Below are 27,072 nucleotides of genomic sequence, written 5' to 3'. Positions count from 1 at the left end.
TGCCAAGAAGCACCCAGTCTGTAGTGGTATACAGCAGAGATATCGTGACGGGCCTTGAAGACTGCATCACTTATATATTTCCATTTTAGTATCTATAACAATATGCCGATTTTTTAAAAATCTTGTCCCTTCTACCCCTACTACACTGGTAGCTCATGGATGCTAAAGTTTGTTACCCAGGCGCTAAGCATGAGGGCTGGGATAGATTAGCTCCTCCAAAGTTGAGGCAGGAATGAATGAGTGAATGAATGAATGAATGAACGAACGAACGAATGAAGAATCACAGCACGGTGAGCACCGTGCAATGATTAAATCTTCTAGAGGGTAGGGAAGTCGGGCAGCCTATACTAGGCTGGGCAGGGACTCAGTCAAGGGCGTAACTAGTGGTGAGGCGAGTTTGGTAAGCGTCACATCTAAGAAATAAAACCAGAGACACGACTGTGGGGAGGGGCGTGGATTCAAAGTGCATTCCTAGCGGGAATTCACTTTCTTCACTGAAACCCGAGTAAAGGCACTCGAGAATTGATTAGGGTTTGTAATTTCCAATTGGCAATAAGGGAAAGCGCCTGGGTGGTGAGCTACGTGGTACCCAGGCAGTCAAGGGACAAGCACAGACCGCTGGGTTGCACTCCAGCCCAAGGCGTCCTTGGGCCGCCGCACTCCGGCTGGAGAGGCGTCCACGTGACATCAGCGCTGCCGCGAGCGCCGAAGGCCGGAACGCGGCACGCGGCATCCAGGATCCCGCCGGACGCAGTTTCCACTCGTACCGGCGAGCGCCCGGCGGCGGCTGAGCGTCTCCTGTCGCGCAGGGGGCGGCCCGGCCGTAGGGAGAGACGGGTGGGGCCTGCCGTCCCTCCTCCAGAGCCTCCGCTCCGGCTGGACGGTCCCGCTGCAGCAGGCTTCTCTTCAGCAGACGAGCAGAGGGCGCAGCGGCCTCCGGAGGCGCGGATGCGAGCCCCGCCCGCCGCCCCGTCACGGCCTCCGGGGCCGCACGCTTCTCTCCAGGTAGCGGGAAGACGGCCGGGTCCCCGGCGTAGCGAGCTCGGGGGAAGCTCCGGGCCCTCCGCGGCTTCCGGGAGACGCGGGGACCGCAGGCCCTCCCTGGGCCCCGCCTCTCCTGATTGGCTACCTGCGGGCTAGATGCCCTGCCCTGGCCGCTGATTGGCTCCGAGGCCCCGCTGTCACTGGCTTCCTGGTGGGAATCTAGGTCGCTAAGGGAAGCTTTACTCCAGGCCCGGCTGGGGAGAGGTTGGTTGGGCCTGAGTCCAGTTTGTTTATTGTACTGGGGGCCCTACCCCGGCGCGAGCTTCCGTCGCAACGGCTAGGGAGGGAACCAGTATGGGGACGGAGGGCAGGGGTGGCGAGCGAGTGAAGGTTCAGAAGTAAGCTGGAGGCCCCTAAGCCCGGCAACACCCGAGTGGGAGCGGGGTGGGAAGGAAGGCCTTGAGAGAGGAGTTGTCATCCCAGGAGGGGTGACGGTGGAGGAAAGAAAGGCCTAGTTTCTGTTGTGGCAGAAACGGGCCGTGCGGGAGATTTCCATGACCTAATTGTTTGGGGATCTCATTTTCTAGGTGAGTTTCTAACAGAATCCACTGGAGATTTTGCCTTGACTTTACAGTAGAGTTGGGAGACGACTAGCCGTTCCTAGCCTTAAGAGAGGCAACTTACTGAATAATTCAACTCTCTTTTATCGCTTCAGATGGGCAGCTGTCAAAAAAAGCACAAACAATGGAAGGATGGATACCATTGCATATATTAAAAGCATGTTGAAAGGCAAATAAGGTATTCACGTGGATTTAATTGTGGTTAATTGTACGAGAAAATTACCACTTAAGGAGAAGCTCTTAAAAGTTTTGAATAATATTAAAGTAGCTTGACTTTATGATAGGTTTCAGATATTTAAACTGTTTAATACAAAAATCTTATTACTGCTGTACCTACCAAATATGCTCTTTGCTAATGATGGTCTAGCCCCAATTATTCTGAAAATGGAAAGAAATCTGGAGTTTTTGATAATGTTACTTTGCGTGTGACTGGATGGTGCTACTAGATCTTTCCTTAAAAAAATGACATAGGGATCACTGTGAAAAAGTCCTTTGAAGTTGTAATTTAATGTCAGAATGTGCATGAGATTGGTTAGTTGCTAACTCATAAAATAGTTTAGAATTGTAGGCTAATTTCACTCTGTTTTTAAAGTAGTTTGCTTATTAAACACTGAGTCCTAGTTACCGAAGTTGCTTCCCTGGTCACCTAGTCATTCGATCCTGCAGCCTCTATTAATTCATGTGCTGTATTACACATATCCTTTAGTGACATACCAGACATTGTTGAGGAATGGTTTATTTCAGCCACAGAACACCCAAATTAGCTCTCGAAGGTAGACCTGGGCCCTACCCTGGAAAATTCTGACCTAGGATTGGGGATGAGCTCTGGGCATCTGTATTGTAAAAAATTTCCTCAAGGGAGTTTGATGTGCATTCCCAGTTGAGAACTGTAGCTTTAACTACTTAGTAAATAGATGTGTTTAAGAAATTCTAAGATATTTATGAAACAGATACTTTCCTCCCTTGATTTCCTTATGGTTTAAAAGTAAACTTCTCAGGAATGATATCTCAGTATAATCCAAAAGCAGTGTTTGCCTAGCAAGGTCAGGAAGTTTCACTGGCACTCAAAAACCTCCGGGACTAACCATTCCAGGCTTAGGAACAAGGTTTCCTATGGGGAAACCCAAATGCTCTCATGTGCTTTTACGATCCCCAGAGCTGTGCACGGAGTATTGTTTCCTGTTAGCTGTAAGAGAAATCAACTCCAGGTCTGTTCAGCTAAGTTATTTTTACCTCAACAAAGTGCAGGGGGCAGGTAATATTACATTTATGAACTTTATTTTGGGAAGAATACCCTTACTGGAAATAAATGTAAATGATACCCTCCTGATACCCAGTAGTCCTTTGCTTATGAAGTAAAGAACGTGCATAATTCAAGCTTAAAATTTGTATGGTAACGTGAAATACCCAGATATTTGGACCATCAATGAGGGCTTTTAGGCCAACAGGAGAGTCAAAGAGGTAGAAAATGAGATAATCACTTTGATTTTCAGCTATGAGAAATGTGTGGTGAAACCAAATCCAATCTGACTTAAAGGATGGCTTTAGGCAAAGAAGTAGGTCCACTTGTGTTCTATCACCTAGGAGCTGTTATTCATTTTTTATGTAAGTTCTTCACTGCAAGATTTGGCATATGAAGTATTTGAGTAGTGGACAGAATTTTAAAATGAAAATGAAAAAACTAAGTTAAAATATGAAGCCATGTGTAGTCCATGACTGATACCTTGAATTTTGTATATACTGTTTGAACAGAAAGCCAGGAATCTCAGCATGAATTGGTCTAGATCTAGATCAGATGGTGGTGGTGAAGAAACCTCATCTCAAGACCAGAATCATCATGAAAACGAGAGAAGGTGGCAGCAAGAGCGTCTCCACAGAGAAGAAGCCTATTATCAGTTTATTAATGACCTCAGTGACGAAGATTACCGGCTAATGAGAGACCATAATCTTTTAGGCACGCCTGGTAAGATGGGTAAAAGAGGAAATACCTTTTTCAGCATTATTAGAAGTTTCAAAATAAGGAGGGGTTTTTACCCCATCTTCCCTCTCTCAAAATATAGTGTACTGTTTTTGTGACTTTAAGAGCATTGTAACATAACAACATAGAAAATCACTGGCTTACTTCTGTATTTTATAAGTAGCTAGGAATATTGAACATATAGCACTGTTACACAAGTGTCAAACTAACCAACAGGTTAATGTACATGATAGTGTCAGATATTTATGTGGTCCTATGTCTCTTAAGTAATATTTGTACAAATAAAATATTATTCATTTAAAACCTAATTCTAACTCATTTGAGGTCTTATCATTTATTTATTCAGCTGAATTAATGACTCCCAAAAAGTCCAATGTGCTCCATTAATTTTTTACAAATTAATTTCACAGATGAACTAATTGAAACTTGTATGCTTGTATATATTTGTGTGTTGCATATTTGCATTCTGTATACCCATATAATGAAGGGCATTCATTACCCATATAATGAACTAGGTAAAATTCAAGTAAATAAAGATTTGAAATTTTCTCTAGAAATACTCCCTTCTTAATTTCTTTTTAACTCTGACGAAAATCCACAGAATTATAGCTTATAGGTTCCTAAGTATATCAACTAGGAGCACTTCATTAATGATTCAGATTAAATCTTATTTTAATTTAAATAAAACATTAATAAATGAAACAACGAAAATGATGTGTATTTGCATGAATTAAACATTTTTTGCTGTCTTCAATTTATAGAACATGAAAACAGTAGAATGTCTTCTACAGATTGCTAAAGATTAGTCTTACCCTTCATGAGTTTTCATAAAACTTAGTAATTTAAAGATTTTAATTTTAGTGGGTGCTTTTCCATTGTTTTAGGAGAAATAACATCAGAAGAATTACAGCAACGGTTAGATGGAGTCAAGGAACAGCTAGCATCTCAGCCTGACTTGAGAAATGGGACAAACACCAGAGGTATTGTAGACTCCTTTCCATAAGGAACAGGTTTGATTGGAGTAATTGCAGAAATGAACTTACAGGACCTTGTACAATGTTCGTTTTTAGTGTTTTCCAGATTCAATGTGATAATCATTCAGGTAGTATTTACATATTCTATGCTGAGCAGTATAGTTAGGTGATACAGGACAGGGGTTGCATGTAAAGATGTCTTACACACCCATTGCCTTCAAGGAGCTCATGTGTATGAAATAGTATACAATTAATACCAGCAGAGTTCTTTTTAATCTTAGAATTTATACACTACTGTTTTTTTTAGAAGTAATATAACTAAACTTAGCTTCTAAAAATTTATACAGAACAATACAGAAAGACTGAGTCAGGAAAACCTATTTTTGTTGCTTTGTTTTATTGGTTTTGTGTTGTGTCATTTTACTGAACAGACACTAAGTCATAATATAAGAAGTTCTTATAAAAAAACAAATCACTTGTAAAAAAAAAAAAAAATTCAAACTAAACAGAAGTGTATAGAGTTAAAAGTAAAGCCAACTTTAAGGTCCCTCTTACCAGGTCTACTTCCTTCTCCAGAGGTATTCATTAGTAGTGGTTTCACATATGATACCAAGATCATGGTATTAGTCAGGGTGAAGACTCTTAACCCCAAATGCATTGGCTGATGAGATAGAAGTTTACTTCTGTTTCGTGTTCACAGTCTAGGGCAGACACACGTTACTCCACAGAGCCTTCTGGGACCCACGCAGCCAGCGCAGTGGTTCTACAACTCTGCTGTCCAGTGCAGTAGCTACTGGCCACGTGGGCCTATTTAAATTTAATAAAACTGAAAATTCAGTTTCTTAGACACATTAGCCACATTCAAGTGTTTAATAGTCCCCTGTGGCTAGTGGCTTCCGTGTTGGACAGCACGGGTACAGAACGTCTCCACTGTTGCAGAAGGGTCCGCTGGGCACTGACTGCTGCTCCAGGGTATGCTGTGCATATCAGGCTAAGTCACAGCCACTTCTAGGTTCCAGCTGGCAGTTCCAGGTTCCAGGAGAAGAAGGCCCAGGCCCCTGCCTGAAAATGAGCTCTCTCACTTCCACTCCCGTTCCATTGATGAGAACTTAGTCCCGTGGCCACACCCAGCTGCCAGGTTGTTCACAGGACCACTGCAGTGCATTTCCAGTGGAAGAATGGGGGGACGGATTTTGTGAGATATGAGTGACTTCTTTCACACACTGCCATCACTATATTCTAGTAATTAAAGAAAGAAGTGGCATCTAGAATGACTTAATGTTTACCTGCCCTTTACTTATATCTTTTTGCAAATAAAAATGGAAAGTGGATATTAACCCTTTTTCTTCTTTATGTTTAGATATGCAAATTGTACTATATTGGTATAGCTGGTAATACTGGTCCTTTGAATATGTTTTAATGGAAAATGTACTCATCACATGTGAAATAGCTTATACCTTTAGAATATGGCTGAAGTTGCTATTTTTATTGATGCCAGCAGCTGATTAACAGGTTTAACTTTAATATTTTAAAAAGTTTTTTATGAGAGATTGTGGTAATGAAATAAAATCAAAGCAGACTCATTTAACAACTGTTTTTGAGAAGAGCAAACTTTTAAGGCTGAAGTCTGTGTAGTTAATGTGCATTAGAATGCTTTTCATTGAGTTTTGTACTTTATATAATCCACTGGTTAAAATGGAAAACTTAAAGCTTCCCACAGTAGCACTATCATACTCAAAGAAGTTTATTAGGGGCACATTTCTTTTTTTCTTTTTTTCTTTTTTTTTAAATGTATATATTTTTTTAATTTTATTTTATTCTTGGCTGTGTTGTGTCTTCGTTGCTGCGCTCGGGCTTTCCCTGGTTGCAGGGAGCGGGGGCTACTCTTCGTTGTGGTGCGCAGGCTTCTCATTGCGGTGGCTTCTCTTGTTGCGGAGCACAGGCTCTAGGCGCACGGGCTTCAGTAGTTGCGGCACATGGGCTCTAGAGCACAGGCTCAGTAGTTGTGGCTCGCGGGCTCTAGAGCGCAGGCTCAGTAGTTGTGGTGCACAGGCTTAGCTGCCCCGCGGCATGTGGGATCTTCCTGGACCAGGGATCAAACCCGTGTCCCCTGCATTAGCAGGCGGATTCTTAACCACTGCGCCACCAGGGAAGTCCCAGGGCACATTTATTTCTAAATCGATTCATTCAACAGTATTAATTGAGAGTCTGATTTGTCCCAAATACTGTTGTAGAGGTTGGGGATTTAACAGTGAGTAAAATAAGGCAAAACTCATTGTCTTCATGCGGCTCATGTTCTAAATGAACAGAAAATGTATTTTATTGTATTATATATAATGGCTAACATTTATTGAGTGCTTCCTATGTGCCAGATATTATACTAATCATTTTATATACAGTGTCTTATTTTATCCTCATGATAATCCTTTGACATCTATACTATTATTATCAAATTTACAGATAAGGATTTAGCCATAGAGAACTTAAGTAACATGCCTGAAGTTTCCTATCTTAACATGAAGATATAATGTGGTTCTAACATTTTACTCATAAAGCCATATTTCTTGAGTTATACATTTTTGGCAGTTTCTGAGAAATAGGATAAAATTCTTAAGGTTGCCAAAATACCTAATTGCAAAAAAGATTGAGTTACCTTTACCAAAAGAATTCTAAAAGTTCAAGATAAATTATATATAACTTTTGCCGCTGTATTTTATTGATATTGCCATATGAATAAAGCAATTTTTTAAATATTTATTTTTATTTATTTAGTTAGTTGCAGCGGGTCTTAGTTGTGGCAGGTGGGCTCCTTAGTTGTGGCATGTGAACTCTTAGTTGCAGCATGCATGTGGCATCTAGTTCCCTGACCAGGGATCAAACCCGGGCCCCCTGCATTGGGAGCGTGGAGTCTTATCCACTGTGCCACCAGGGAAGTCCCAATAAAGCAATTTAAATGTACAGTTTTGATATTGGATATATTTCTCATTTGCCTTAATATTTTACCAATAACAGGCATATAGAAAGCAAGAGTGAGGATTTCTTCACACCTTTGCACAAATAGTATTTAAAAGTTTATAATTTTGATACAGTGTGTATTATAGTATGCTTATAGTGTACACCTTTCTTTTAGAAAGTTCAGTTTTTTGGCCGTTTTTCATTCATTAAAATGCACAGATGTTCTTAATGTTCTTAATTATATTTTTAATTTAATAAAAACTTAGTTTATCTTACAAGCTTTCAATAAAGATCTAAAGATAGATTTTAGGAATTGATGTTAAGTTGATTTGGTTTGCTTTCCAGACTCAGGGGTCCCTCGAGAAAGTTCAAATGAAGATTCTCTGCTGGAATGGCTCAACACCTTTCGTCGCACGGGAAATGCAACTCGAAGTGGACAGAATGGGAACCAGACTTGGAGAGCTGTGAGTCGAACAAACCCACACAGTGGAGAGTTCCGATTTAGTCTGGAAATCCACATAAATCACGAGACTAGAGGATTTGAAATGGATGGCGAAGATTATGTGGGCGTTCCACTTTCAGATGTTAGCCAAGATAGCACTACAGATGGGCCACAGCGATCAAGTAGTCCTGTGGCCAGGCGAACAAGGAGCCAAGCTGCAGGGAATCTCAGTGGTAGTAGTGCCAGCGTTCCGAGAACTAGGCTTGGATCGAGGGGGCGGAATTCAGTAGAAGGATCTTTGTCGGCATTGGGAAGATTAAGAAATGGAATTGGGGGGGCAGTTGGCGTCCCTAGAACTAGTGCTCCACGTGCAAATTTCAGCAGTCCGTCAGCTGGTAGTGAACTCAGGCAAAGGGAGGGGCAGCGATTTGGAGCAGCCCATGTTTGGGAAAATGGGGCTAGAACTAACGTCACAGTGAGGAATACAAACCAAAGATTAGAGCCAATAAGATTACGGTCTACTTTCAATAGCCGAAGCCGGTCACCAATTCAGAGGCAAAGTGGCACTGTTTATCATGGTTCACAAAGGGAAAGTAGACCTTTTCAGCAAACTAGTAGGCGGTCTGTTAGGAGGAGAGGTATAACTCGTGTCTTTCTAGAGCCAGACCGAGAAGGCAGAGGTACCGCATATAATCCACTCTCTAACTCAAGGCTTGTGTCAAGAATCACAGTAGAAGAAGGAGAAGAGGCCAGCAGGTCCTCCACTGCTGCACGACGACATCCAACAATCACACTGGACCTTCAAGTGAGAAGGATTCGTCCTGGAGAAAGCAGAGACCGGGACAGTATTGCAAATAGAACTCGATCTAGGGTGGGGCTGGCAGAAAACACAGTCACTGTCGAAAGCAGTAGTGGGGGCTTTCGGCGCACCATCTCTCGTTTAGAGCGCTCAGGTATGCGAACCTACGTTAGTACCGTAACTGTTCCTCTTCGTAGGATTTCTGAGAATGAGCTCGTTGAACCATCATCAGTGGCTCTTCGATCAATTTTAAGGCAGATCATGACTGGATTTGGAGAACTGAGTTCTCTTATGGAGGCCGAATCTGAGTCAGAGGCTCAGAGAAGTGGTCAGCATCGGCCAGAGACACACTCAGAAGTGAGTCTCCTCGGTGAGACCGTCAGCCAGCACAGGGGAGGGTCCTCCCAAGGCAGGCGGACCCAAGAAGACAGCCCTGACACCCCGCCTCGTGCCCCAAACAGAGGTGGCAGGCAGTCACGAAATTCAAGTAACTTGGTCGAAACTGGCACCCTACCTATCCTTCGCCTCGCTCACTTCTTCTTGCTTAATGAAGGGGAGGATGATGACCGCATGCGTGGTTTAACCAAAGAGCAGATTGACAATCTTTCCACCCGGAACTATGAGCACAGCAGTATCGATAGCGAACTAGGGAAAATCTGTAGCGTTTGCATCAGTGACTACGTAACGGGAAACAAGCTCAGGCAGTTACCTTGCATGCATGAATTTCACATCCACTGTATCGACCGGTGGCTCTCAGAGAATTGCACGTGTCCTATCTGTCGGCAGCCTGTCTTAGGGTCCAGTACAGCAAACAACGGGTGACGGATGTGCTGGATCCAGTCAAATGTTGCGTCTTAATAGAGCAGAGTATTCAGGCATTCTTTTGTTGAATTATTTGTGATGAGCTAACCAGGATGAAAAATAACAGATGATTATAGTTTGAACTATTTTTTTGTGTGCTTTTTTAACTTGTTAAAAAGAGAAAATTTATAGAAAATTTAAAATGCAAATGTTAAATTATCCTAAAGTACAGAATAGTTAATATTGCTAGAACCAAATAACTTTTAAAATGTTTTTATTTTGGTAATTTTGTCATGCTAAGCACTTTTGTATCTGCACAATTCAGTAGGTTACAAATCAATATTCTTTTTCTGAGAAGTCCAGCAGATTTTGCTTGGACTTTCAGGCTTCGTACCGTGTCCAGACATTGGTGTCTAAATAAGCCTTTCTTTAACTTTTTATTCTAAGGACAGTATCTTTTCATGAAAGAATATTTGGCTGAATGTTTGCTAAGTGCATTAAAGTTACTTGAAATGTTAAATTTAATATGCAGCATATCACGTGTATATATAGGTATATAATTTTAAGGTTAAAATATTCAGTCTAAAAACTACCAGTTTGGTTCTTATTTTAAACTGTTGGGCTATTACTGCATATGGCACAATGTTTAATACTTACAGGATCATCTCTGGGAGGAAGTAGATTAAGATATTTAAAAATAGACATAATTTATGAAGCGTCTCTGACAATCTGACTTATTAGACAGCAAGCAATATATAACACTGAGCAAGTATTTCTTTTTTCAGAAATGAAACATGGAAATTTTAGAACATAGAGGTTATTTAACTTGAGTTCTGCCTTTTTGTGACCTTTTTGAAAGTGCAAACAATTTTTTGGATTATATTAAGTAAGATATACAATATGCATGGTTTCTCAAATTTAGTTTAAAATCTAAAAACAAGGGTCTATAAAGAATCAAATGCATAGATAATATGTTAAGTTCAATTGGAGACCAAAAAACTCCAAATGAAACAATAACAACAACAGCAAAAAAAGTTAAGAGAATGTGGACTTTAAAACACAAAGTATGCATTGAAGATCTATTTCTACCAATAAATATTAAAATGTGTCAACTATTCTTCTCTATTGGTCCACCGTGGTTTATTCACTGAAAGAAGTAGTTATTTTGCACTAACTCGATGCCAGGCAGTGTTACAGGTGTTGAGGATTCAGTAGAGGACAAAGTCCCTGTCTTCATGGGAAAGACATATTTGCTCTTAGAAAATTGGAAATCGATCAATAAAATGAGTTATTGTTCTGACTTTTATGTTTGTTTATGAATAAGTGACATAGTTTGCTATGGTGATACCACTTGCACAAAATCACAAGAACAAATACCTCAAGGCCGATTCTATGAAATTTAGGTATATCTCAAGATTTAGTTTTTGTTTCCAATTAGTGATTATATGTAGTTCATTCGGTAAGATGCATGCACAGGACTTGTTAGGGGGTGCATTTAGCCCCTGGAGTGAGAGGTTTTAGTAAAGGTGGTGACTTTGGAGTAAGTAAATGGTTTATGTAGGTCACATATGGGACATAGGACTGGGGAGTTTGATTTGAAGGCTTTAGTTACCAGACTTATGGGATTTTTGCTTTACAGAGTCTAGATGGCTCTTGATAAATCGTATTGGCGAAGGGTAAGATCATTTTTCATGTTTCAGGAAGATTGGTGTGGTGCAGCGTGCAGAATGCAGTGGAGTGGAGAGAGATGGGAAGCAAAAAACCAATAAAGGAAATATTATGATCAATTTTTACTATCAATTATCATCATCATCAGTTATTATCTAACCTAGGTTGATGGAAGTGAAACTGGAAATAAAGAAAAGGGCATAAAAATGTTGGAAAAAAAAAAAAGACATTATTTGATTTCTAGTTCACCGTGAGGAGGTGGGAGAGTCATGTGTTCACAGGTGGAGAATCTCTGAGTGGAGGAGGGCGGACAAGTTACAAGCTCGGCCAGTGTAGACATTGACCTGAAATGGAGCCGTATTCATGTATCTATCACACTCACTTTCGTGGCACCATTTGTCCCCAATGTGACAAGAGACTAAATCCAGCAGTTACTGCTCATATGGAACCTTCCTCAGGAAGTTCTACCTCCCCTGGTTTGAGCAGTTCGGAAAATCAAGAGGAAAACAAAGAAAAGGGGAAATGAACAAAGTGGGGATAAAGGAGAAAAAAGCATGCTGATCCTCAGTCGTTTGCAAGACATGGGAGGACCAGCACGTGGCGAGATTCCCAAGTAGGCACTGGAAATAGAATTGGATTGTGCACTGTACAGAAAAGTCCCTGAAAGCAGCAGGAAAGCCTAATGAATTTGGTAGATTGGTACCCTAGTTGGGAACAAAGAAGTGTTTTCTTTAATATTTTCATTCATCTCCCAGTAAACAAGGCTGATGACAAACACAAAGGCTCGTTATCTATTTATAGCTTCTACTCAGCAAGGATTGTACCCTTTGTGCTTCCAATAAAGAAAGAAACAAATCATTTAAATTCTTCATTTGGGGGCTTCCCTGGTGGCGCAGTGGTTAAGAATCTGCCTGCCATTGCAGGGGACACGGGTTTGAGCCCTGGTCCAGGAAGATCCCACATGCTGTGGAGCAACTAAGCCCGTGCGCCACAACTACTGAGTCTGCGCTCTAGAGCCCATGAGCCACAACCACTGAGCCCATGTGCCACAACTACTGAAGCCCGCACGCCTAGAGCCCGTGCTTTGCAGCAAGAGAAGCCACCACAATGAGAAGCCTGCGTACCACAATGAAGAGTAGCCCCCGCTCTCCACAGCTAGAGAAAGCCCGTGTGCAGCAACGGAGACCCAACGCAGCCAAAAATAAAATAAATTTATAAAAAGAATAAAATTCTTCATTTGAGTATTATGTTCCATGACATGTCCTTAGAGCTTGTTCTGTATAGTGTGGCTGTCTTGCGAACTTCTGTTTCTAAACCGTCAGCTTCCTAGCTGCCTTCCTACGTATTACATCCTTTTACCCTCTTTTTCTTGTATCCCAGAGTTTTATAATTTCGACTAGCATTGTTACGACTTGATTATCTTTCACTCACTCTTAGGTTGTGTTTCTTTCAGTCTTTAACATGAATTCCTAGTTTAAATCTCCCATGCTCTCCTTGAAATATTATTGCCACTTAACATGGTAGGAGGCAGAGTTAGAGAGTCAATCACAGGACCGTTTGCCTCCAAAGCCTGTGCTCTTCCCACTACCCTGCATCCTGGAGAAGCTGAAATGCCTTGGGAAGTTTTCAGCCTAACTCCTTCCCAAAGATACTTGTCTAATTTTGAAACTTTGTTATATCATGTCTTTGTTTCCATGTGCAAATACACCTTTTCTTTCCCAAGAATGAAAAGAGAAGGACCACTCCTGAAAGATATCAAACAGTCTCTACCATGAGGATGAATCCAGCAAAGAGATAAATGAGGCATCTGAAGATGCTGTGTGTTAAGGTCAGAGTTAATAAGCTGTCTGAGGCCTTTTCGTGAATATTTCTTCCACACAAGAACTTACAGTGAACTTCTCATCTCCCTACGTGTCTCCATTTGAATAACCTCTGGCCAGAGGAGGAAGAAATGGTGTAGAAATAGGAGCCCATGTGAAGTGGGTGGTTGTTACCTTTGCAGTGGCAGCAGGCTCCTGTAGGGTCTCTCCCTCAACCTTGTATGACGCTGGCAATCAGAGGCCTGGGATATCTCCTCAACACAGATGCAGGAGCCAGAGCCATCTCTCATCCCAGGAAGCCAGAGCCATCTCTCATCGAGAGGGCCAAATGTTCCATGTTCCAAAGGACATGACTGAGTGGCAGTGGTGATCGTTTCCTTGATGTCATCAGACAGGTTGGGGGTGCTTTTCAGTGGCTGAGTGTATTAGGCCCTGATGTATCTGCCCTTGTGATAATTGGGGATCCATAAATACTTTCAGCAAGTATGTTTGTTGTTTTATTTTGAGCATTACATCTCTGAAGACTCTTGAGTTGGCCCCTATAGTTTTCTTTCTCTTTTTTCATTTGTAAAAAAGCAACAGTCACACTTCTTCTGGAAACTCAACACTTTCAGACGTATTTTTCCTCTATTAATGTCTCATTTGAAGACAATTACATATTTAATTGCAAAATGTTCCTACTTGACTATAATCCAACTATCTTCTGTGCAGCTTCAGACATGTTCCCATTCTTCCCGGTGGGAGACAGTCCAAGGTCATGTGTAGCTTCTGTATCGTGAAGTGACACAATTTTGAGTTCAGGTTCTCTGGATGGTGTCCGTTCTTCCGTTAGCTTGGATTTGATAATCTTTTTTTTTTTTTTTTTTTTATTTATTGTTGGCTGCGTTGGGTCTTCGTAGCTGTGCGTGGGCTTTCTCTAGTTCATTAGCTTGGATTTGATCAGGTTTAATTTCAACTCCTCACCATCCAGCTTACGGGATAAATGATAAATGTAGCTTGTATCTACCTGCTAGAGTGAAGTGGAATCAAGATCAAACTAGAAAGGGGGAAGGACGTGTCCCTGAGCACATCGATTACTGGTGCAGAATATACACCAGGCCTTGTTGAGCAAGCTTAGTAGGATGAATGACAGAAACAGTCTCATGGCATCTCTTTGCTGCCTCACTTAGCTGGACGTGTTTGGTCAGCCAATACGGCTGCTTCAGGTCCTGAGTCAGGGCCCCTTCAGAGAGGCCCTGAGGGAGGAGTTCCCTGTTGGTGCTGGTGGCGGCACTGATGAAGGCAGGGGCGGGAGGGTTTGAGGGGTGCCAGTGAGCAGGTTTGATACGTGTGCTTGGTTCGGGAACTGCTGCAGTATTGAACAGTCATAACTGTGGAACAGGCTGAGGCTTCTGTGACAGCACAGCTTCCTTAAAACTTTCATTAGGTCCTTAACAATTTCATTTGGGGTCTTGTATCCAATGCCAGAAATCTTGTCTTATCCTTGATTTGCTTGGGGGAATAGCCATGGCCATAACACCTTAGGTTTTCGTTTGTTTGTTTGTTTGTTTTCCGAATTTTGTTAGGAGTATCCTTCTATGGCTCTAAATCTTAGTTAAATAGATATCGTTTCTGGCATAGCTGGGAGCCTTTCGTTAATCTTCCCTTGACCCTTTGCTGCATTTCAGACCAGTGTGCTTTACAATGGGAGGGCACCATCTTCATTTTTGTCTGCAGGATGAGGCAAAGGGACCATTGCACTCTGACCAGTTGGGGTCTGGTCATGTGGCCAGTCCACTGCAACCATGTAGATTGGGAGGGGATCAATTCCATTCTAATTCCCAGCACTGAATTACCCGGTGTTCCTGACAACTCCCTGTGTTGGAGTTTCCCGAGACCACTTCCAGGTTAGTGGTTGGCTAGGACTCAGGACTCAGCGTATGGTCGTGCTTACAGCTCAGATATATTACAGGGAAAGAAGACAAAGCACGGTCAGCAAAGGGAAAAGGCACTTGGGACAAAGTCTGGAGGAAGCCAGGCCAGCTTCCAAGACTCCTGTCCCTGTGGAGTCACACAGACGTACTTAGTTCCTCCAGCATCGAATGTGACACCGTGGGAGAAATGTTGTCTCCCAGGGAAGCTCATCACCGACTCAGTGGCCGAGATTTATTGAGGGCTGGGCGTGTAGGCATCCTCTGCCTGGCATGTACCAAAATTCCAAGCTCCTGGAAGGGAAGCAGGTGTTCAGCATAAACCAGATGATTTGCACAGACAGTTCAGGCGCATCGAGACACGCCTGTCAGGGAACAGTGGGGACACCCACAAATCAAGTTCCTGGATGCTAGCCAAGGGTCAACCTTGCACACAGGGCTTTCCGAGGACAGTCTGAGGCTTCTACGTGAATTCTTTTCTGCACACACCCACATCTCCATCTCTAGCTCAGAACGTTCTCCTATACTCCAGGACCGCATTTTGATAGCCTTGGTTAACGTCTGCTAGGCTGGCCCTTTGGAACCTCAGGGTCAGTATATTCAGAACTGAACTAATCTTCCCCCAGAGTGTTCCTCGCTTTCTTTTTCTGAGCTCAATGCCTCTGCCATTCACCGGTTCAATCAAGGCAGGAACGTCTGATCCCCTTCCCCTGTGGGGAGGTCAGGTGGCACTAGCTTGCTGAGGATGGTTCCAAGGGGTCAGAATGAACCTCCGCCTCATGGCTGTGAGTGCAGAGAGTCAAAGTTCAAGTACAAAATTGTGATCAATACACTGATAAGCCTCAGAGGTGGAGAACTGGGTTTAAATAGGGTGTCAGAACAGGAGGGATTGGAGAGACGGTCAAACACCAGGGGGAATTAGTCCAATCCGATGAATGGAAGAGTGATCAGGAAAAGTCCCTCCGACGGTGGCTGTTCCCGTAGCGGGTTGGTTGCTTGGCTTGATCTGGTGTATGTCCGATGGGGAGTCAAGCACTAAAGAAAGGGCTGCGAAGGGGATAAATAAGAACCCGGATTCCTGCCTCTTTCCTCACATCCAGTTGAGCAGCCTACGTCCTTTGGAATCCTCGTCTCCCTCCCATTGTGTCAGGTCAGTGAGGGCCGTGCTCGTGTCCCACGTCACCCCTCAAGTGGCGGCAACCCCCCTGCAGTCTCTCAGGGCAGTCCTTCCACAGGCTCATTTGGGTGCGTCCCATGTCCACGTCCCCAGCTGTCTCCCTTACGTCCTCACTGTTCTCACAATAACATATAAGGTCTTTATATTTTTGGCCTCTGCCTACCTTTTGCAACTTCATTTTCTACCATTTAGGGTGCCTCTCGGGGTCCTCACCTTGCCCTTCGCACTTCCAAGTTTATGCCCGTGCTGTTCTCTCTTCCTGTGATGGCCTTTCTGGTGAACTCCTGTTTATCCTTCGACTCTCACCTCCAGCATCGCTTCTGCAAATGCTCCTCTTGTCCTGTCTCCAGGGCACAGCAGACACGAGGTCTGGGACCCGCACTACTTCTTAGGGGCCCATGAAAATGTTTTAATTTCTTTTAAAATCATCAAAATATATACATATGTGTAAATATGATGTAACCTGTATCACATTTATCTTTATACCAACACAGCAGTAGAATATAATTTTGATATTTTGTATGGAGGAAGGGGCCAAGGCAAAAGTGCCGAGAATCCTGTCATCTCCCATGTAGGAGCTTCAGCTACACTCTGTCTTCCCCTGAGAACCGTGAGCTCCTTGAAGTCATCCTTGACCCCTAGCATGAGGCCAGGTACACAACAGGTCACTCTATGTATTTAATAAGTAATGGATAAAAGTTTGGGTATGTAGGTAGACGCTGGCTTACAAATAGCTTGTATCAGTACATTAAAAGTTGTTGGTAAGATTTTTTTTTGGAAATTCAGAATACATTTACCATGGAAATAATATCATACGTTTGTACTTTGAGGCAAGAGGAAAAGGCTTCTGTTCCAGGCCAGCCCACAAAAAATTACATTACTCAGAATGATCCTGAAATGCAATTTAAGCACAATCAAAAGCAGAAAAACCCAATAGTCCTGAAAGTTAACAAAGAATGAAACTGAAGAAATATTGAAGTCAGAAAGAGAAAACCAAATACTGTATATTAATGCATATATGTGGAATCTAGAAAAATGGTATAGATAATATTATTTGTAAAGCAGAAATAGAGAGACAGACATAGAGTACAAACGTATGGATACCAAGGGGGAAGGGGTAGTGGGATGAATTGGGAGATTGGGATTGACATATATACACTACTATGTATAAAATAGATAACTAGGGGACTTCCCTGGTGTTCCAGTGGATAAGACTCGGCCCTCCCAATGCAGGGGGCCCGAGTTTGATCCCTGGTCGGGGAGTTAGATCCCACATGCCGCAACTAAGAAGTCCGCATGCTGCAACTAAGACCCGGAGCAACCTAAATAAATAAATAAGTAAATATTTAGAAATAAATAAAATAAAATAGATAACTAATGAGAACCTACTGTATGGCACAACAGGGAACTCTACTCGGTGCTCTGTGGTGACCTAAATGGGAAGGAAATCCAAAAAGGGGGATATATGTATATGTATGGCTGATTCACTTTGCCGTACAGCAGAAACTGACACAGCAGTGCAGAGCACCTATACTCCAATAAAAAAGAAAAAAACAATTTATCTCGAACGCTAGCACTTGAGATGATGAGGGCTGCCTCTCCCAGATTTTAAGTTGCCCTCCCCTCATCAGCTGTGGCAGAGGGATTTAGGTTTAATCTTAAAAAGTGTTTATTCTGTGTGATTGTTTGATGGGAGAGTAGTTTGTGTCTCGGGAGCTGATGATAGTAAGCACCTCCTTACTCAATATAACATCACCAAGAAGCTCTTGAGTTTGCCCAGGTGAGAAAGGGGTTTAACCATGTTGACTGCGCACACGGAGAAAGGCAGTTACCACGTCCACCTCAGGAAAGTGTGAGGCCAGTCCTCCGGAGACACAAAGAACAACCTTGACCCCTTGACACAGGGTGAGGAGTACTTACAGCTTCAGTGATTTTATAATGTTGACCCCCAACACTCAGAGTTTTTTTGGTGAGCTGGACAGATTAAATAATTTACCCCAGGTCCCATGGGTGGATAGAAGCAAGGCAGAAGAGCCTTGTAATTTTTTAAAGTGTCTTACTTTGTTAATTACCAAAAAAAAAAAAATTTTTTTTTTTTTGCAGCTCTGACCCCATGTGTTCATTGTCAAAAGTTGTCTAACTCCTGGTCTTATAAGGCTAATGACTCAAGCTCAGTATAGGGAAAGACCTCTTCTAACCTATTCAGGACAAACGTTCTGAGCCCTGGGCTGGCTCTTTAGGGCTTTGGGGAAGTGTGATCTGATTCGTCATGCCGCTCCAGGGGTTCAGTTCAGTGCCAGAGCAGGTCCTCAGATCTGCAGCTGCCTGTTACACGTGAGCAGTGCGCTCTACTCGCTTTTGCAGTGATTTTAATAGCACCTGCTAGAGCAGTGCAGGTTTCAGATCAGAGATGGTGATGTGGTGATGTCATTCAGGCATTTCTCATTATCATTCAGGTAAATACCTTAAGGTCATACTTCTTAGGCCGTATAACAATGAATATCCTTAAAAAAATGAAATAAACTAAGAACATTCAACCTGTCATATTTAAGCCCCAAATACAGATCCATGAGAGTTTCAGGCCTAGGAGAAGATGGACAGTCTTCTAAGCACATCCTCTTTGGGCCCCCGAGAGCCTGCACTTAAAATGTCTAAGTTAATTGCCAAGCCTGCTTTTAAAGACAAAAGATGTTATTTCCCTTTCACTTCACACTCAATATTATGTCAGTTCGGGTCTCTGACAAACAGACACGTCAAAACAGGACTATACATACAAGAGATTTATCGGGGAAACACCTGTTAAGGATAAAGTGGGAGGGAGCGGGGGCAGGTGAGGCAAACCTCCAGGCTACAGTGTAGGTCTGACCCCTAAGAAAGGAGAGGGGAGGATGGAGGCTTGGGGAGGAGAAGCTGCAGACTGCAGTGCTGTTCTGAGAGCAGCTCAGGTGGGCATCGTCAGGGCTGACCCAGGATTCCGCCACCGGCAGGGACGGCCCAGCTCTTGTCCCTGCTCAGGCCAGTCACTGGCTAGGGGCGGCTTGGGGAAGCGTAGCCTGGGCCTGGGTGCCTTGGCAGGCCCCAAGGGGGGGGGCACCTGGAGGCTGTCAGCCAACTGTGTCCCCACCACAGGCTCTCTTGGGTGGTGCACCTGCAAGATCGCCACAAACACGTAGCATCCTTCATTTCCAGAAACAGTCACAATTGGATCCTGGTTTAGTCTGAATCCTCTGTTTCTCTCCAAAACCACCTGTAACCATTTTCTATGGCTTGATCCCAACTGCCATCAGGTAAGTTAACATTGCTAGGGACTTCCCTGGTGGTCCAGTGGTTAAGACTCTGAGCTCCCAATGCAGGGGGCCTGGGTTTGATCCCTGGTCGGGGAACTAGATCCCGCGTGCATGCTGCAACTAAGAAGTCTGCATGCCGCAACTAAAGAGCCCACAGCTAAGACTCGGAGCAGCCAAAATAAAATAAATAAATATTAAAAACAACAAACAAACATTGCTACGGGTCTCATTTTAACTTTCTCTTTCCCAGCTTAAATAAACTTATCCCTTTCACTGCTACCCACGGGATCCTCTTAAGGTTTGCCAAGCCCCTTTGCCAAAGCCCAGAACTCCAGCCGGTGTTCTCCATGAGCAGGATGCTGTCTGAGAGGCAATTTACAACAGCGATTAGGAGCACAGACTTGGGTGACAGATGTTAGCTCAAGTCCAGAGTTTGCCACATGATGGCTTGGAGACCTTGTGCAAGTACTACAACTCTCTGGTCAACGTTTTCCTTGTTTGTGAAAGATGGATAACAATGATATGTACCTAGTGGGGTTAAAGGAGATAATGCATGTACACACACCATGCTCCAGAAATATTTTTAACATTGTATCCAGTCCTGAGCTTAATTTATGAAAGGACTTTTGTTGCTGACTCATATCCAATTTGTGATCCACTTGGCTTAGCCTTGAGGTACTTTTGTATATTATTCATTCTCAGTAAGTATCTGCCAGTGTGATACTGCTGTCTCTGTTTTTCCTTTCTAAATGTACTCTACTATTTTTATTCTTGCTCCTTGACCCTCTCTCCTCCAGCTTTTCTGCAAAGTCTGTGCTTCTGGGAATCAGTTAAAGGTTTTCATTTTTGCTTTTTTGTTTTTGGGGTTTTTTAGTCATGCTGTGAGCCAAGAGGTAAGAAGCTGCCCTGTATAGTTGTTAAAGTAGTCCACCTCTGAGCTTTCATAACGAAGGCCTCTTCTGGATTCATAGTGGTTCCTAGGTTTTCAGAAAGCTGGCATAGCCACAAACTCTTTGATCTCTGTTTCATGAAAAGCAATATATTGAAAGGTGATGGGAATCCCCCCCAATCTGATTATGATCCTAATTTGATCCTCTCTCATTGCTAATAATCTGGAAGGGGAGTGCCAGCCCCACTCTGAAATGCTAATAATAATAATGATAATAATAATAATAATCAGCACATCATCTGAATTTTCTATGACATTTCATTTGCCCAAAGAGATTTCATGCTTATTGTCTCATCTGATGTTCAAACCAACTTGAGAGTAGGTTGGGTAAGAATTATTTATGCTTATTTTGGAAGAAACTGAAGTACAGAGAAGTGAATAATTTGCCCAAATCGACTAAAAGGCCACTGGCAGAGTCAGAAACAGATCTTGGATTTCTTGGAATTTCTAGTTTTTTGTTTCATACTAAATGACCAAAGAATCAGAATGTTGTTGATGATGCTGGTGCAAAGCCTACGAACCCACCAGCCATTCCATCTTTTGGGGAAGACAGGTGGTGAATGATGACAAATGGGGTAAAATTAACAATAGTAAACCATTTTTTTTTTTTTTACAGCCCTCACTGCACCAGCTCATGTGTGATCTCCAGCTCTTTTCAAATTCATCTTGCTGCTTTCTGCGCGTCTCTCTGGAGGAGTCTCACGTGTGCTTGTAAACAAGTTCTCTCAGGTTCTGCCCATTGTCTGTCTCTATAACATGAGTAACGATCTGATATTGTGGCGGTCGTATTTTAGATATGTCAACTCTGGAACTGCACCCAAGAAACAACTTCCTCTAAGGGTAGACTCTGAGGATTGGGTTATTTTCTACAGTATTTGTGGACTAAAATAGGTAGGGCTTTGCTCCTTCATCTGTGACATATTTTTTTGCTGTCTCTTTTTTTTTTTTTTCCTTTTTTTTATGAGTGGGATTGTGTTCCTGTCTTACTGGTTGTTTGGTCTGACGCTTCCAACACTGGAGTCTGTAGACTGTTGGGTAGAGCTGGGTCTTGGTGCTGAGATGAGGAGAAAATAGGCAATCTACCTGAAAAAGAATTCAGAGTAATGATAGTAAAGATGATCCAGAATCTCAGAAATAGAATGGAAGCACGGATTGAGAAAATACAAGAAATGTTTAACAAAGATCTAGAAAATTAAAGAACAAACAAACAGAGATGAACAACACAATAACTGAAATGAAAAATACACCAGAAGAATCAATAACACAATAACTGAGGCAGAAGAACAAATAGGTGAGCTGGAAGACAAAATGGTGGAAATAACTGCTGAGGAGCAGAATAAAGAAAAAAAGAATGAAAATAATTGAAGACAATCTCAGAGACCTCTGGGACAACACTAAATGCACCAACATTCGAATTATAGGGGTCCCAGAAGAAGAGGAGAAAAAGAAAGGGTCTGAGAAAATACTTTAAGAGATTATAGTAGAAAAATTCCCTAACATGGGAAAGGAAATAGTCACCCAAGTCCAGGAAGCACACAGAGTCCCATACAGGATAAACCCTAGGAGAAACACACCAAGACACATATTAACCAAACTAACAAAAATTAAATTCAAAGAAAAAATATTAAAAGCAGCAAGGAGAAACAAAAAATAACATACAAAGGAATCCCCATAAGGTTATCAGCTGATTTTTCAGCAGAAACTCTGCAGGCCAGAAGGGAGTGGCAGGATATACTTAAAGTGATGAAAGAGAAACACCTACAATCAAGATTACTCTACCCAGCAAGGATCTCACTCAGATTCAACAGAGAAGTCAAAAGCTTTTCAGACAAGCAAAAGCTAAGAGAATTCAACACCACCAAACCAGCTTTACAACAAGTGCTAAAGAAACTTCTCCAGGCAGGAAACATAAGAGAAGAAAAAGACCCACAAAAACAAACCCAAAACAATTAAGAAAATGGTAATAGGAAAATACATATCGATAATAACCTTGAATGTAAATGGATTAAATGCCCCAACCAAAAGACACAGACTGGCTGAATGGATACAAAAACAAGACCCATATATATGCTGTCTACAAGAGACCCACTTCAGACCTAGGGACTCATACAGACTGAAAGTGAAGGGATGGAAAAAGATATCCCACGCACATGGAAATCAAAAGAAAGCTGGAGTAGCAATACTCATATCAGATAAAATAGACTTTAAAATAAAGACTGTTACAAGACATAAGGAAGGACACTACATAATGATCAAGGGACCAATCCAAGAAGAAGGTATAACAATTATAAATGTTTATGCACCCAACATAGGAGCACCTCAATACATAAGGCAAATGCTAACAACCATGAAAGGGGAAATCGACAGTAACACAATAATAGTAGGGGACTTTAACACCCCACTTACACCAATGGACAGATCATCTAAACAGAAAATAAATAAGGAAACACAAGCTTTAAATGACACATTAGACCAGATATATTTAATTGATATTTATAGAACACTCCACCCAAAAGTGGCAGAATACACTTTCTTCACAAGTGCACACGGAACATTCTCCAGGGTAGATCACATCTTGTGTCACAAATCAAGCCTCGGAAAATTTAAGAAAATTGAAATCGTATCAGTCATCTTTTCTGACCACAATGCTATGAGATTGGAAATCAATTACATGAAAAAAACTCTAAAAATCACAAATACATGGAGGCTAAACAGTGCGCTACTAAATAACCAAGAGATCACTGAATAAATCAAAGAAGAAATAAAAAAATAATAAACAAGTGACAACAAAAACACAACAACCCAAAACCTATTGGATGCAGCAAAAGCAGTTCTAAGAGGGAAGTTTATAGCAATTCAATTTCACCTCAAGAAACAAGAAAAATCTCAAATAAACAATCTAACCTTACACCTAGATCAACTAGAGAAAGAAGAACAAAGAAAACCCAAAGTCAGTGAAAGGAAAGAAATCATAAAGATCAAAGCAGAAGTAAATGAAATAGAAACAAAGAAAACAATAGCAAAGATCAATAAAACTAAAAGCTTGTTCTTTGAGAAGATAAACAAAATTGATAAACCCTTAGCCAGACTCATCAAGAAAAAGAGGGAGAGGACGCAAATCAATAAACTTAGAAATGAAAAAGGAGAAATCACAACTGACACCACAGAAATACAAAGGATTATGAGACTACTACAAACACTTATATGCCAGTAAAATGGACAACCACGAAGAAATGGACAAATTCTTGGAAAGGTACAATTTTCCAAGACTGAACCAGGAAGAATTGGAAAATATAAACAGACCTATCACAAGTAATGAAATTGAAACCGTAATTAAAAATCTTGCAACAAGCAAAAGTCCAGGACGAGATGGCTTCACAAGCGAATTCTATCAAACATTTAGAGAAGAGCTAACACCAATCCTTCTCAAACCCTTCCAAAATATTGCAGAGGGAGAAACACTCCCAAATTCATTCTACGAAGCCAGCATCACCCTGACACCAAAACCAGAAAAAGATATCACAAAAAAAGAAAATTATTGACCAATATCACTGATGAACATAGAGGTGAAAATCCTGAACAAAATGCTAGCAAACAGAATCCAACAACACATTAAAAGGGTCATACACCATGACCAAAGGGGATTTATCCCAGGGATGCAAGGATTCTTCAATATATGCAAATCAATCAATGGGATACACCACATTAACAAATTAAGGAATCAAAACCATGTGATCATCTCAATAAATGCAGAAAAAGCTTTTGACAAAATCAACACCCATTTATGATAAAAACTCTCCAGAAAATGGGCATAGAGGGAAACTACCTCAACATAATATAGGCCATATATGACAAACCTACAGCAAACATCATACTCAATGGTGAAAAGCTGAAAGCATTTCCACTAAGATCAGGAACAAGACAAGGACGTCCACTCTCGCCACTCTTATTCAACATAGTTTTGGAAGTCCTAGCCATGGCAATCAGAGAAGAAGAAGAAATAAAAGGAATACAAATTGGAAAAGAAGAAGTAAAACTGTCACTGTAGATGACATGATACTATACATAGAAAATGCTAAAGATGCCACCTGAAAACTACTAGAACTAATCAATGAATTTGGTAAGGTTGCAGGATACAAAATTAATGCACAGAAATCTCTGGCATTCCTATACACCACCAACGAAAAATCAGAAAGAGAAATTAAGGAAACACTCCCATTTACCATTGCAACAAAAAGCATAAAATACCTAGGAATAAACCTGCCTAAGGAGGCTAAAGACTTTTACTCAGAAAGCTATAAAACACTGATGAAAGAAATCAAAGATGACATAAACAGATGGAGAAATGCACCATGTTCTTAGATTGGAAGAATCAATATTGTGAAAATGACTATACTACCCAAAGTAATCTACAGATTCAGTGCAATCTCTATCAAACTACCAATGGCATTCTTCACAGAATTAGAACAAAAAATTTTACGATTCGTATGGAAACACAAAAGACCCCAAATAGCCAAAGCAATCTTGAGAAAGAAAAACAGAGTTGGAGGAATCAGGCCCCCTGACTTCAAACTATATCACAAAGCTACAGTAGTCAAGACAGTATGGTACTGTCACAAAAACAGAAATATAGATCAATGGTACAGGATAGAATGCCCAGAGATAAACCCATGCACATATGGTCACCTAATTTACGATAAAGGAGGAAAGAGCATACAGTGGCGAGAAGACAGCCGCTTCAATAAGTGGTGCTGGGAAAACTGGACAGCTACATGTAAAAGAATGAAATTAGAACACTCCCTAACACCATACACAAAAATAAAATCCAGATAGAATAAAGACCTAAATGTAAGACCAGACACTATAAAACTCTTAGAGGAAAACATAGGAAAATCAGTCTTTGACATAAACCACAGCAAGATCTTTTTTGACCCACCTCCTAGAGTAATGGAAATAAACACAAAAATAAACAAATAGGACCTAATTAAACTTCAAAGCTTTTGCACAGCAAAGGAACCATAAACAAGACAAAAAGACAACCCTCAGAATGGGAGAAAATATTTTCAAATGAAACAACAGACAAAGGATTCATCTCCAAAATATACAAACAGTTCATGGCGCTCAATATCAAATAAACAAACAATCCAATTAAAAAATTGGGAGAAGACCTAAATAGACATTTCACCAAAGAAGACATACAGATGGCCAAGATGCACATGAAAAGATGCTCAACATCACTAATTATTAGAGAAATGCAAATCAAAACTACAATGAGGTATCACCTCACACCTGTCAGAATGGCCATTAACAAAAACATCTAGAAACAATAAATGCTGGAAAGGGTGTGGTGAAAGCGAACCCTCCTGCACTGTTGGTGGGATGTAAATTGATACAACCACTATGGAAAACAGTATGGAGTTTCCTTAAAAAACTAAAAATAGAACTACCATATGACCCAGCAATCCCACTACTGGGCATATACCCTGAGAAAACCATAATTCAAAAAGAGACAGGTACCACAGTGTTCACTGCAGCACTGTTTACAATAGCTAGGACATGGAACCAACCTAAATGTCCACTGACAGATGAATGGATAAAGAAGATGTGGCACATATATACAATGGAATATTACTCAGCCATAGAAAGAAACGAAATTGAGTTATTTGTAGTGAGGTGGATGGACCTAGAGTCTGTCATACAGAGTGAAGACAGAAAGAGAAAAACAAATACCTTATGCTAACGCATATATATGGAATCTTAAAAAAAAAAAAAAGGTACTGATGAACCTAGTTGCAGGGCAGGAATAAAGACGTAGACATAGAGAATGGACTTGAGGACATGGGGGGTGCGGGGGAAGCTGGGGCGAAGTGATAGTAGCATGGACATATATACACTACCGAATGTAAAATAGTCAGCTAGTGGGAAGCAGCAGCATAGCACAGGGAGATCAGCTTGGTGCTTTGAGATGACCTAGAGGCGTGGGATAGGGAGGGTGGGAGGGAGGCTCAAGAGGGAGGGGATATGGGGACATATGCATGCATATGGCTGATTCACTTTGTTATAAAGCAGAAGCTAACACAGTATTGTGAAGCAATTATACTCCAATAAAGATCTATTAAAAAAATATGTAGGGCTTGGTTTGCTCAAATTGTCTCAATCATGTTATATCTTTTATGATCCAAACTCATGTACAAATAAGGAAATAAAGCAAGTTGTGGTCACCTGCCCCAGAAGGATTACATTGTGCCCTACGGGAATGGGAACCACTGATCTTTGCTAGTAGTCATGCCCAAGTTCCCTGAGTTGATACAGGTAGTAAAAGAAGAGAGTGATCAGAGTTCTCCAGAACCTTATAGAGAACTGAAAGGATGATATCATTATCATTCCACTGTTTACACAGACAGAATTGTACCACCTTTTAGTTCTCATTTTAGACCCTGCCCCCTCTTATAATACAATTTCAAGTTTCAACTCAGCACACCCCCTTCGGGACCAAACAAAATTTAAAGATAAGAATCACTGAGAATGAAATTATCATCGCAGGATACAAATTTGTATCCAACCAAAACAATGCCAGAAACACTTCCAGCAGTCATTAAGAAGGTCTTGGGAAATATGGCTGAAGTTGATCTGCAGCCAAAGAAGTCAGAATTTGAGTCTTATTCTGAGTCTTACAGGCAAACACGCCTAAAAGAAAATACACAAACT

The 27,072-nt window shown here is 41.5% G+C and overlaps 1 protein-coding gene across 9 annotated transcripts; it reads left to right on the top strand.

Moving 5' to 3' along the window:
• The first annotated feature begins 757 nt into the window (after positions 1–757).
• RNF6 (ring finger protein 6) lies at positions 758–26,340 on the top strand. Of its 9 annotated transcripts, none has more exons than XM_068526366.1 (6): positions 758–1,005; positions 1,700–1,782; positions 3,357–3,567; positions 4,467–4,562; positions 7,857–7,975; positions 20,981–26,340. In XM_068526366.1, exons 3-6 carry the CDS (start codon positions 3,375–3,377, stop codon positions 21,077–21,079), a joined length of 507 nt encoding a protein of 168 aa, XP_068382467.1. In that variant the 5' UTR covers positions 758–1,005; positions 1,700–1,782; positions 3,357–3,374; the 3' UTR covers positions 21,080–26,340. The 9 variants fall into 9 exon arrangements, with proteins under 9 accessions (XP_068382467.1, XP_068382469.1, XP_068382470.1 ...); XM_068526368.1 differs by lacking the exon at positions 20,981–26,340 and adding an exon at positions 11,254–12,130; XM_068526369.1 differs by lacking the exon at positions 20,981–26,340 and adding an exon at positions 12,145–12,412 and having other exon boundaries at positions 759–1,005.
• Positions 26,341–27,072: the final 732 nt, after the last annotated feature.

This window comes from Eschrichtius robustus, chromosome 18 (assembly GCF_028021215.1).
Source record: "Eschrichtius robustus isolate mEscRob2 chromosome 18, mEscRob2.pri, whole genome shotgun sequence".
Taxonomy (NCBI): Eukaryota; Metazoa; Chordata; class Mammalia; order Artiodactyla; family Eschrichtiidae; genus Eschrichtius; species Eschrichtius robustus.
This window is presented reverse-complemented; position numbering and strand designations above follow the sequence as displayed.